Source organism: Bufo gargarizans, chromosome 4 (genome assembly GCF_014858855.1).
Source record: "Bufo gargarizans isolate SCDJY-AF-19 chromosome 4, ASM1485885v1, whole genome shotgun sequence".
Taxonomy (NCBI): domain Eukaryota; kingdom Metazoa; phylum Chordata; class Amphibia; order Anura; family Bufonidae; genus Bufo; species Bufo gargarizans.
In genome coordinates this window covers 80,365,487-80,379,167 of record NC_058083.1, presented here as the reverse complement: position 1 = coordinate 80,379,167, position 13,681 = coordinate 80,365,487, and the positions used below count along the sequence as shown (strand labels likewise).

General features: G+C 43.8%; 1 protein-coding gene across 1 annotated transcript in view; it reads left to right on the top strand.

Annotated features, from left to right (window-relative positions):
- The window catches only part of SNTG2 (syntrophin gamma 2), a 450,805-nt gene that overhangs the window by 376,310 nt on the left and 60,814 nt on the right, over positions 1 to 13,681 (top strand). The window contains exon 14 of the mRNA XM_044290991.1: positions 7,943 to 8,152. Coding sequence (XP_044146926.1) covers positions 7,943 to 8,152 — 210 coding nt within the window. The remainder of the gene's footprint in view (positions 1 to 7,942; positions 8,153 to 13,681) is intronic.

Here is a 13,681-nt window from a genome sequence, read left to right as displayed (position 1 = left end):
CATCCTGCTGCTGCTCGCCTGTCTGCGCTACAGCGTAACTTCGGCCTTCCCGCTCACCGCCTCATATGCGACGTGCCCACCAGGTGGAACTCCACCTTGCACATGCTGGACAGACTGTGCGAGCAGCAGCAGGCCATAGTGGAGTTTCAGCTGCAGCATGCACGGGTCAGTCGCACTACAGAACAGCACCACTTCACCACCAATGACTGGGCCTCCATGCGAGACCTGTGTGCCCTGTTGCGCTGTTTCGAGTACTCCACCAACATGGCCAGTGGCGATGACACCGTTATCAGCGTTACAATACCACTTCTATGTCTCCTTGAGAAAACACTTAGGGCGATGATGGAAGAGGAGGTGGCCCAGGAGGAGGAGGAGGAGGAAGAGGGGTCATTTTTAGCACTTTCAGGCCAGTCTCTTCGAAGTGACTCAGAGGGAGGTTTTTGGCAACAGCAGAGGCCAGGTACAAATGTGGCCAGCCAGGGCCCACTACTGGAGGACGAGGAGGACGAGGATGAGGAGGAGGTGGAGGAGGATGAGGATGAAGCATGGTCACAGCGGGGTGGCACCCAACGCAGCTCGGGTCCATCACTGGTGCGTGGCTGGGGGGAAAGGCAGGACAATGACGATACGCCTCCCACAGAGGACAGCTTGTCCTTACCCCTGGGCAGCCTGGCACACATGAGCGACTACATGCTGCAGTGCCTGCGCAACGACAGCAGAGTTGCCCACATTTTAACCTGTGCGGACTACTGGGTTGCCACCCTGCTGGATCCACGCTACAAAGACAATGTGCCCACCTTACTTCCTGCACTGGAGCGTGATAGGAAGATGCGCGAGTACAAGCGCACGTTGGTAGACGCGCTACTGAGAGCATTCCCAAATGTCACAGGGGAACAAGTGGAAGCCCAAGGCCAAGGCAGAGGAGGAGCAAGAGGTCGCCAAGGCAGCTGTGTCACGGCCAGCTCCTCTGAGGGCAGGGTTAGCATGGCAGAGATGTGGAAAACTTTTGTCAACACGCCACAGCTAACTGCACCACCACCTGATACGCAACGTGTTAGCAGGAGGCAACATTTCACTAACATGGTGGAACAGTACGTGTGCACACCCCTCCACGTACTGACTGATGGTTCGGCCCCATTCAACTTCTGGGTCTCTAAATTGTCCACGTGGCCAGAGCTAGCCTTTTATGCCTTGGAGGTGCTGGCCTGCCCGGCGGCCAGCGTTTTGTCTGAACGTGTATTCAGCACGGCAGGGGGCGTCATTACAGACAAACGCAGCCGCCTGTCTACAGCCAATGTGGACAAGCTGACGTTCATAAAAATGAACCAGGCATGGATCCCACAGGACCTGTCCGTCCCTTGTCCAGATTAAACATTAACTACCTCCCCTTAACCATATATTATTGGACTTCATGGCACTTCCTCATTCAATCCTATTTTTATTTTCATTTTACCATTATATTGCGAGGCTACCCAAAGTTGAATGAACCTCTCCTCTGTCTGGGTGCTGGGGCCTAAATTTTTGCCAATGGACTGTTCCAATGTTGGGTGACGGGAAGCCTGATTCTCTGCTATGACATGCAGACTAATTCTCTGCTGACATGAAGACAGATTCTCTGTTACGGGACCTCTCTCCTCTGCCTGGGTGCTGGGCCTAAATATCTGACAATGGACTGTTGCAGTGGTGGCTGACGTGAAGCCTGATTTTCTGCTATGACATGCAGACTAATTCTCTGCTGACATGAAGCCAGATCCTCTGTTACGGGACCTCTCTCCTCTGCCTGTGTGCTGGGCCTAAATATATGCCAATGGACTGTTGCAGTGGTGGCTGACGTGAAGCCTCATTCTCTGCTATGACATGCAGACTAATTCTCTGCTGACGTGAAGCCAGATTGTCTGTTACGGGACCTCTCTCCTCTGCCTGGGTGCTGGGCCTAAATTTATGAAAATGGACTGTTGCAGTGGTGGGTGACGTGAAGCCTGATTCTCTGCTATGACATGAAGACTGATTCTCTGCTGACATGAAGCCAGATCCTCTGTTACGGGACCTCTCTCCTCTGCCTGTGTGCTGGGCCTAAATATATGCCAATGGACTGTTGCAGTGGTGGCTGACGTGAAGCCTCATTCTCTGCTATGACATGCAGACTAATTCTCTGCTGACATGAAGCCAGATTGTCTGTTACGGGAACTCTCTCCTCTGCCTGGGTGCTGGGCCTAAATTTATGAAAATGGACTGTTGCAGTGGTGGCTGACGTGAAGCCTGATTTTCTGCTATGACATGCAGACTGATTCTCTGCTGTCATGAAGCCAGATCCTCTGTTACGGGACCTCTCTCCTCTGCCTGGGTGCTGGGCCTAAATTTATGAAAATGGACTCTTACAGTGGTGGGTGACGTGAAGCCTGATTCTCTGCTATGACATGAAGACTGATTCTCTGCTGACATGAAGCCAGATTGTCTGTTACGGGACCTCTTTCCTCTGCCTGGGTGCTGGGCCTAAATATATGCCAATGGACTGTTGCAGTGGTGGCTGACGTGAAGCCTCATTCTCTGCTATGATATGCAGACTAATTCTCTGCTGACATGAAGCCAGATTGTCTGTTACGGGACCTCTCTCCTCTGCCTGGGTGCTGGGCCTAAATTTATGACAATGGACTGTTGCAGTGGTGGGTGACGTGAAGCCTGATTCTCTGCTATGACATGCAGACTGATTCTCTGCTGACATGAAGCCAGATCCTCTGTTACGGGACCTCTCTCCTCTGCCTGGGTGCTGGGCCTAATTTTATGAAAATGGACTCTTACAGTGGTGGGTGACGTGAAGCCTGATTCTCTGCTATGACATGAAGACTGATTCTCTGCTGACATGAAGCCAGATTGTCTGTTACGGGACCTCTCTCCTCTGCCTGGGTGCTGGGCCTAAATATATGCCAATGGACTGTTGCAGTGGTGGGTGACGTGAAGCCTGATTCTCTGCTATGACATGCAGACTGATTCTCTGCTGACATGAAGCCAGATCCTCTGTTACGGGACCTCTCTCCTCTGCCTGGGTGCTGGGCCTAAATTTATGAAAATGGACTCTTACAGTGGTGGGTGACGTGAAGCCTGATTCTCTGCTATGACATGAAGACTGATTCTCTGCTGACATGAAGCCAGATTGTCTGTTACGGGACCTCTCTCCTCTGCCTGGGTGCTGGGCCTAAATATCTGACAATGGACTGTTGCAGTGGTGGCTGACGTGAAGCCTCATTCTCTGCTATGACATGCAGACTAATTCTCTGCTGACATGAAGCCAGATCCTCTGTTACGGGACCTCTCTCCTCTGCCTGTGTGCTGGGCCTAAATATATGCCAATGGACTGTTGCACTGGTGGCTGACGTGAAGCCTGATTCTCTGCTATGATATGAAGACTGATTCTCTGCTGACATGAAGCCAGATTGTCTGTTACGGGACCTCTCTCCTCTGCCTGGGTGCTGGGCCTAAATATATGCCAATGGACTGTTGCAGTGGTGGCTGACGTGAAGCCTCATTCTCTGCTATGACATGCAGACTAATTCTCTGCTGACATGAAGCCAGATTGTCTGTTACGGGACCTTCTCTCCTCTGCCTGGGTGCTGGGCCTAAATTTATGACAATGGACTGTTGCAGTGGTGGCTGACGTGAAGCCTGATTCTCTGCTATGACATGCAGACTGATTCTCTGCTGACATGAAGCCAGATCCTCTGTTACGGGACCTCTCTCCTCTGCCTGGGTGCTGGGCCTAAATTTATGAAAATGGACTCTTACAGTGGTGGGTGACGTGAAGCCTGATTCTCTGCTATGACATGAAGACTGATTCTCTGCTGACATGAAGCCAGATTGTCTGTTACGGGACCTCTTTCCTCTGCCTGGGTGCTGGGCCTCAATATATGCCAATGGACTGTTGCAGTGGTGGCTGACGTGAAGCCTCATTCTCTGCTATGACATGCAGACTAATTCTCTGCTGACATGAAGCCAGATTGTCTGTTACGGGACCTCTCTCCTCTGCCTGGGTGCTGGGCCTAAATTTATGACAATGGACTGTTGCAGTGGTGGGTGACGTGAAGCCTGATTCTCTGCTATGACATGCAGACTGATTCTCTGCTGACATGAAGCCAGATCCTCTGTTACGGGACCTCTCTCCTCTGCCTGGGTGCTGGGCCTAAATTTATGAAAATGGACTCTTACAGTGGTGGGTGACGTGAAGCCTGATTCTCTGCTATGACATGAAGACTGATTCTCTGCTGACATGAAGCCAGATTGTCTGTTACGGGACCTCTCTCCTCTGCCTGGGTGCTGGGCCTAAATATATGCCAATGGACTGTTGCAGTGGTGGCTGACGTGAAGCCACATTCTCTGCTATGACATGCAGACTAATTCTCTGCTGACATGAAGCCAGATCCTCTGTTACGGGACCTCTCTCCTCTGCCTGTGTGCTGGGCCTAAATATATGCCAATGGACTGTTGCACTGGTGGCTGACGTGAAGCCTGATTCTCTGTTATGATATGAAGACTGATTCTCTGCTGACATGAAGCCAGATTCTCTGTTACGGGACCTCTCTCCTCTGCCTGGGTGCCGGGGCCTAAATATCTGAGAATGGACTGTTCCAGTGGTGGGTGACGGGAAGCCAGATTCTCTGCTATGGAACCTCTCTCCAATTGATTTTGGTTAATTTTTATTTATTTAATTTTTATTTTAATTCATTTCCCTATCCGCATTTGTTTGCAGGGGATTTACCTACATGTTGCTGCCTTTTGCAGCCCTCTAGCCCTTTCCTGGGCTGTTTTACAGCCGTTTTAGTGCCGAAAAGTTCGGGTCCCCATTGACTTCAATGGGGTTCGGGTTCGGGACGAAGTTCGGATCGGGTTCGGATCCCGAACCCGAACATTTCCGGGAAGTTCGGCCGAACTTCTCGAACCCGAACATCCAGGTGTTCGCTCAACTCTAGAGACTAGATATAGCAAAAGAACAATCTATGATGAATATACCATTACGCTCACTGACATTGATCAAGAAACACAGGTCTGATACCAACCCCATGACAAGAAATACACTCAAGACGTGGTACTACTGTATGGCAGATATTTCACTGTCAAAGCATGTTTCACCTTTGTTACAAGTCAGAGATGTTGTGTGAGACTCTTGACCAGATTTCAGAGCAGCACTAAATGAAATTATTAAAGCTAACTCAATCCCTATATGGGATATCATATTTGAGGTACACAACAGTCCGGATATCAATATGGAATGTTCCCACATGACAGATCTTACTTCATTTCCAAAGGGCTCACCTTGTACAACTACTCAAATATACTCACATCTCTAATGATGATGGTCCCACCTGTTTTGAACAGATGATTCAAGGAAACAAAGAACCACGCAAAAAGATATCTAAAATATATTCCTCGCTTTTCGTAGAAAGTGGGTTTGGTAGACCTGCCTTTATTAGAAGTTGGGAAAAAGATCTAGAACACACATTCACACGTGAAGAAATTAAAACATTGCTCTCACAAACATCTAAAGTTTCTAGATGTATATGTCTTCAAGAAAACTACTACTAAATGTTAATTAGATGGTACTACACCCCTGTGAGATTGCACAACATATTTTCCTCATGCTCCCCAACGTGCTGGAGATGCCTAAAAGAAAAGGGCACCTTCTTGCACGTCTGGTGGGAGTGCCCAATTATTAAACCTTTTTGGGTACCTGTATGTGACACTGTCTAGAATCCACAATAAGGAGTTTCCATTATTGCCAAAACTGTGCTTGCTGGGATTACTTGATCCCTCTCTTGGCACACGATCGGTCTGTCGTCTTTAACAACATCTGTTAGCAGTGGCAAGAGAAATGATAGCAGCAAACTGGAAGTCAATCAATCCACCATCAATTTCAAATTGGTTAAATAAGTGCAACCAGGTATATCGCTTGGAGCAAATTACACACTGGGAGATGAATAACTCTCCATCATTTGAGTAAACTTGGGGAGCATGGAAGTAATATAGAAACCTATATTAACCAGCAAAGGTGAAACAACATACGACAATTGGCCTGTATCCCTGTATATGTCTCAGTCTCAACACCAGTTATTACTTGTTTTTAGTTATTTATTTTATCATGTTCCTTCACACTGTTAAAAAATGTACTCGGCATCTATTTTGCTCTTTGTTTACATGATTAGCATACCAGTTAAAATGCAAAAAATGATATCAAAACCTAAAAAAGTATAAAGCTGGACCAATACGTCAAGGGTCACGATGTTGTGCTCACAGTCAAACAGAATCACCCTTTCTACACAAGTTAAAAGAGCAAATTTATTAATACTGAACAAATGACATAAAATACAAATAAAATAGGTACAATCGATAGCAGCAGTCCTGTACACCTCAGAGGAGGGTCTCTAAAGTGCAAAAATCATTAGCAGCATATGATACTCCCATAAAACCAATAAAGTCAATAAATCAATAGATAGATATAGAGTAAAATCGATTGCTCCTTGGCAAAGTAAATTAACAGAAGATCATTGGGGACCAAAGGTTAGTTGCATCAGAAACTTATATCTTGGTACATACGAATATTCTAAGTATTCGAATCCTTTCGAAAGTTATCGACAACATTTAAGACTATTTCTGTGGATAAATTATTTTGTAGAATTGAGAAAAGTTTGCACGAGTTAGCGGCGTCCCGCTACTCTTAAAATACAAATGGTGTCCTAGTCTTCAAATAATTTCTTAATTAATATATTCCTTTCACTGGCTAACTTCTCATATATTATCGAAGACACTCTTAAGGCTACTTTCATACTTGCTTTCGGAGCGGATCCGTCTGGTGTCTGCACAGACGGATCTGCTCCTATATATTTCAAGTGTGAAAAGTAGTGAGAAGGATCCGTCCAGACTTTACATTGAAAGTCAATGGGGGACGGATCCATTTGAAATTGAGCCATACTGTGTCAACTTCAAACGGATCCGTCCCCATTGACTTACATTGTAAGTCTAGATGGATCCGTTTGCCTCTGCACGGCCAGACGGACACCCGAACGCTGCAAGCAGCATTCGGGTGTCCGCCTGCTGAGCGGAGCGGAGGCCAAATGGTGCCAGACTGATGCATTCTGAGCGGATCTGCATCCACTCAGAATGCATTGGGGCAGTACGGATGCGTTTGGGGCCGCTTGTGAGAGCCTTCAAACGGAACTCACAAGCGGAGCCCCGAACGCTAGTGTGAAATTAACCTTAGTAATTTGGTATACGATATATATTCGTGAGAGATATATTAAAGTGCACTTTGTTTAACTCACAATTTGGCATCCTCGCTACTTCTTTTTCTCAGGCTTAGCTAGCACCGCACTCTGACCTGGATTCTTGTTCCGGTGCCGGTTCACTTAGGACCAAAGCTTTTCTTACGTAGGTTGGTCTATGTTCTGGAAGTAGGGAGGTTCCTTTTCAATAGTGTTAAAATTGCAAAAAGTTATTAGTGAGAAAAACCAGCAATGTCTCAAAAGTAGATCTTCTTAATCTTTCATGGGGGATGCAATATCAAATACCTGTATTTGATTTCGTCAATGACCTGATGAGATGAGAGATGATCTCGTCTACTTTATTATATTATTGTATCTCTGTCAATTGTATCAATTTTGTCATTGACATTTATTTTCTACAATAATTTTTTTTAAACTATAGTCAAAATCTACAGTAAAAAGGTGACCTTTTAGTGAAGGTTTTTCCACTTTTAATGTGATTATTGGGAAGGGGGGGGTTAGGTCTTTATGACCTTTTACCAAGCCCTATAATGTTAAATAGTGGAACATAATACATAATAGCCTGTAGAAAAAGTTAATACTTTAATAAATATACAGTTTGCACTTTAACTGTCTACTGTAATGCTATCATTAATGCGTTCTCATGTGGTCTGTATCTAAAATGTCACTGTTAGGTTTGGCCTGCTGATGAAATCTGGATTCAAGAAAATCTATATTTAAATACCAATCAAAGTGAAGATTTTGAAGATCAGAGACCATATTGTTTTAATGTTTTGGTTGGACATGGCAAGAGCCATTACTTCAGCACGGAGTTGGGAAGTGATTTACCAGTATGGGAGAAGTCCTTTCAAAAAGCAATCTTTATGGAAGTACAAAGAGTAGGGGTAAGTAATGATACTTTTTCAATGTGTGCTTTCATAAAAATATTTTTGAGCTTAGTGTTACACTAGTGTTCATATTGTTTGCTTGTTTGGTTACCCCATTATAAATGCATGAACATGCTTAAAAGTCAGTTATTATGAAACATAATTGACTCTAAGCTTAAAATATTGGTCCGAATCAAAGATTTCTTTCTTCAACAGAGGTTGAGAGATTATAAAAGTGCTTGCCTTCACTTACCTTTCAATAAGAAACTTCTAAGAAAATAAATCTTGATGTTATTTTGTCATGCTAAGTTCTATAAAGTGGTAATACAGTATGCATTTCAGATCAGTGAATTTAAGAATATTTGTGTCGGGTCCAATTTGTCCGTCTCTCTTTCTCTCTCTTTCTCATCTCCTCGGTAAAATTCTCCTGAACTCAGGAATGTCTTTTCTAACTAATCAGATTCTTATTTAAAAAAAAATTGAGGTTTAATCTCTAGTATGTATGATAAAAAATGAGTCCCAATATTGGACATTCTCCCAAAAGGATTGCTAGATGGACTTTAAGAGGATATCTGAAAAGTTATTAGTCCAAGACACAGTATGGCATATTTACAATGGCAGTGTAGACCAGTATGTACAAATTAGAGTGCCAAGTCATGAGGAACATGACTGCAGTGGTTACCACTCAATATAGACCAAGGGGGAATTTATCAACAACTGTACAGCAGGAAACTAGCTCAAAGTCTGTCGTATGCCATTGTTTAGCAAAATTTGCTAACTTTTTGATGGTTTAAATCCCCAAAAGAGTGGTGCACTGGTGACCATAATGGACATGGCACATTTGTTTATTAGAATCTATGCCAGGAAACTGGTTTAGCCAGTCATGCAATTCTGTACTAATGCATAGATATACTGTAATAGGCCCATGTGTATAAGGCTTAATACAAGGTACAGTACAGCAAGTTAAATTGTAATGTGTTTTTGTCTATCACCTGCAGAAAAACTTAAAATCACTAGAAAATAAAACCTCAGCATTACTTTTACTTGTCAGCAGGGATGCACATTGTAATTCTGATATGGTTGACTACACTGAAAAGACATTTTGAGGGATGATGCAATCATTTCAGGCTCTGAATGTGTGGTAGTTGAGCATACTGCATGGGAACTGCATTTGTATCTTGTTCTCCCAAACAATATTGATGCGTTTCTAAAATTAACTAGATTCATGGGTTTATGGGAGTCTACTAATGGCAGTGTCAAATTTTAATAAGCGTAGTAGTATCTGATACAGGCGCTTCCACCAAGGAAAATTATTTTTAAAAAAAGTTTCCACCAAAAGCTTGCACAAATCAATAGTACAGCTAACTATAAGAAACATTTTAATATATGTTATCAGGGAACCAATACTCTTTCTCCCTCTTCCTAAACCAATATCCTCTGCTAACTCAAGTTTTAAGAGATGAGATGGACTGCCAGCTCACTGAAGGATTAATTGTATGTTGCCCATAGAAGTCTGTGGAGAGGGGATGGGGAGGAGAAGGGAGGAAATATAGTAAGAAACACACATGGACATGCTGCCCATACAAGTCTATGTAGAGAGCAGGGGGAAGGAAGTGCAGAGAGACACAGACATGTTGCTCTTGCAAGACTATGGAAAGTCAAGGAGTGAAGAGGAGTGCGCTGCTAGATGGAGAAAAGAGCATATTTCTCTGATAAGATATATGAGAAAGTTTCTTATAATCGCCCATACTATTGATTTGTGAATGTACAGTGAATGTTAAAGATCTTAATCTAAATATTTATTGCCTATTTGGTCATTTACTTTATTACATGACATTATAATATATTATACAAAGAACATAGACTCCATAAAGTGCAACTCTAACTATTAGGTTACAAAGCAACTATCCTTACAGTAGATCTAACCTATTCACATTCAAACTCTGAACTCCAAACCAAGTATCTGGCAAGTTATGAGAACTATTTTATATTTGCATTATTGTATTAGAGTTCATTCCAAGAAAATAACTAACTTTTTAGAAAAGAATTTAAGGATAGGGCTAAACATCTTTCCCATCTGGAAGATATGTTCTGGATTATTTGCCTTTTTGTTTGTTAGTATATTTTTTATCTAACTAAGACTAAGTCCCTGGCTAGGGATGTGACGTACTGGACACCACAGCTTAGGTGACTCAAAACAATGGCCACAGACAGATACAGTGAAAAGATGGTTCCAGGGGGTTGAATGGCTCCTGTATAGAATGGCCACAATTCTAACCTAGAATGCCGAGTAAGAAGAGCTGATGCCTCAAGAGAGAAGCAGTAAGATTTAGTATTGCTAGGCTAAGGAGAAGCAAATGTCCTGGTCCATACAGCAGCCCTTAGCCACATGAGAGCAGCTGATGAGTAATGCCCCAGGCAGGTGCAACTGTGAGTGCATGGAGACCATAGCTAGACAGCTGGGGGCTAGAAGCCCTGTCATCACTTTTTAGCAGGGAGGTCCCCTTTGGGACTGCTATATATGAACTGTAAATAGTTAAAGGACTGTGCTTTTATATGAATATAATCATGCTTGATATGTCTCTCAGTTACAGATGTGTAACCAGCAAGTTGTGTGCCCCTATGCTTTTAAGAGACATAAATGTTAATGTTTGCTAGTAGGGCACTCTCCTCTGCAGTTTGCTTATACAGTAAAGTTCCCTTTTGTGCTATAAAGAATTCACACTTCTCTGCCTGTCATATTCCAGTACCCTTCAAAAGAACCTGTAGGGTGTACTAGTGTAGCAGTCTGGCGGGGGAGGGTGCTTGGTAGAAAGGAGGATGGGAGTGGAAGGAGTGACAGACGGTGGGGCAACTCACAGTGCAAGTTCCCCCTTCCATGGCAGTGGCCTTTTTCAGCACTATAATGTGCCCTGTAACACTACAAGAATTGTTCATGAATAGTTTGAGGAACATGACAAACAGATCAAGGTGCTGACAGCCTCCAAGCTCCCCAAATCTTAATGTTACCAAGCATCTGTGCAGGGGCAAGAAGAACATATGCCCCTTGCTTTCTAGTGTTTCAGCATAGTACGCTCCCCATATGTCACTAACAATCCACTTGTGATTATCATAAAATTCATTTTCTCTGTCCTAAGGATAGGTCATCACTATTTAAGATAGCCCCTTTAAAGTATCTTGGTACTAGATACCACAGAACACCTTTAGCATTTTTTTTAGAGTCTATGCTTCGGTGGGTGACATGAGGAGGACCTACACACTACTAGGTGGGTGGTTTTTATGGTAAGGCTGATTGGTTTTTACTGTAGCTTTCTGAAAAGAAGATGCCCTATTACCCTCAAGCTCTGAGACCTCTTAATATTGCCATACCAAGCATGATTTAAGTTACAGTTAACATCTATGCAGTCACTCAGCCATAATTAAAGACAAGTAAATGCAATTTACGCTGAATGTAGAACCGTATTAAGAAACAAAATGCATTTTCACATTTAGATTATGAATAGTGTCATGCTGTCTGCTTCATCTTATTACTTCTCTGTCTTATACTATACTATCATATTACATTCAGCAGGCTAAAACACTTTAACCTATTCAGCCGCAGCTGTAGAACTAGAGCATCGGTACCAGGGGAAGTTATTACAATTCAGTGAAGTGGATATTTTACTAAGTTTTATATTAGGAAAACGTAAATTATTGAAAAAGAGTCTGCATTTATGTTTTACACATTAGAACGTTAGCTAGTCAAATATTTATTTTGAAAAGGATCAAAAATGATTTTAGGCTAACCAATCTAAAAAAGTTCAGTACTGGTGGCCTATCCACAGGATAGATCATCAATATCTGAGATGTTGGGGTCTGACTCCCGGCGCCCCCACAAAAAAGCTGCGGTGTTCCGGTGAGCACTGCATCCTCCTCACCGTGCACCAATCATAGGGCTGTATATTGTACAGCAGCTTTGCTTGGTATTACAGCGCAGATGAATTCACTTGAATGGGACTGAGCATCAAGTAGGCCATGTGACCAATGAACATGAAGTCATTGGTCTAGGGACAGGCCACGATCCTCACCGGAGTGCCAAAGAGAGACACTCCAGTCAAAATCTATACACTGTGTATATGCTTAATGATGGGACTGAGCATAACACAGATTTACCTATCCTATCTGATATTTAGACAGCGTAAACTCAGGGTGTCATCTATCACTATGCAAGCCATTTCTTGGCAATAAATGTAAACATTGTCACACAAAATACATGGTGATTTTTCTGTCTAAAGCCTAATCATGTTTACTAGAAACATTCCATCAGCTTTTACTCCACCAGACTGGAGCACACCTGTGACTTTTTTGCAACATGATAACTCTGGCTAAAAAATCTAGCTAAAAAAATTCTAAAAATGAAACCGAAAAGTTCTATGTTACCCCCTTAGACTAGACATTATAAAGTTGCAGTGGTTCCGCCTGATCCATAATTTTAAACCAACTATTGGTTGGCTACTTGGTTTTGAACATTAGGCAACACCCATTTCCCGCTAAGCAATGCCCCCTGTTAAGCAAGGTACATACAATTAGCATCTAAGACATTTAATAAATGTGGTGCATGGCATTTGTATCCAATAAACCTAATTTACAATGAATGAGGATTTAAAGGGTTTCTACCACTTTGATTTCACATAATTAGGTATCAGACACTAGCAATCCGCTAGTGTCTGCTCTGCCAAACAATCCTAATATAATAGATTTTGGGGCAGCCGTTTCGATAAAAAAAAGAACTTATATTGATATGCTAATATACCCTCTAGGTCAGGGCTGGCCAACCTGCGGCTCTCTAGCTGTTGTAAAACTACAATTCCCTTCATGCCTTGCTGTAGGCTAATAGCTGTAGGCTGTCTGGGCATGCTGGGAGTTGTAGTTTTGCAACAGCTGGAGAGCCACAGGTTGGCCATCCCTGCTCTAGGTGCTATGGGGGCGTCATTAGCACCTAGAGGATCGGTCTACCTTCACAAAATGCCGCCGCCCCGTGCGTCCCTCCAGCCCGCCCATCTCCTCCGGAATGCGATCAAGCGGACGAATTCTCGCGCATGCGCCGTGCACGTCTGTATTCGGCGCATGCGCAGTGAATGTCCGACCGCTTCCCTGCTCAGACATCTCCACTGCGCCTGCGCCGATGACGTCATAGTGTTCCGAGGAACAGGCGCAGTGGAGATGTCTGAACAGGGAAGCGGTCGGACATTCACTGCGCATGCGCCGAATACAGACGTGCACGGCGCATGCGCGAGAATTCGTCCGCTTGATCGCATTCCGGAGGAGATGGGCGGGCTGGAGGGACGCACGGGGCGGCGGCATTTTGTGAAGGTAGACCGATCCTCTAGGTGCTAATGACGCCCCCATAGCACCTAGAGGGTCACTAGCATATCAATATAAGTTCTTTTTTTAGCGAAACGGCTGCCCCAAAATCTATTATATTAGGATTGTTTGGTAGAGCAGACACTAGCGGATTGCTACTGTCTGAAAGCTAATTATGTGAAAACGAAGTAGTAGAAACCCTTT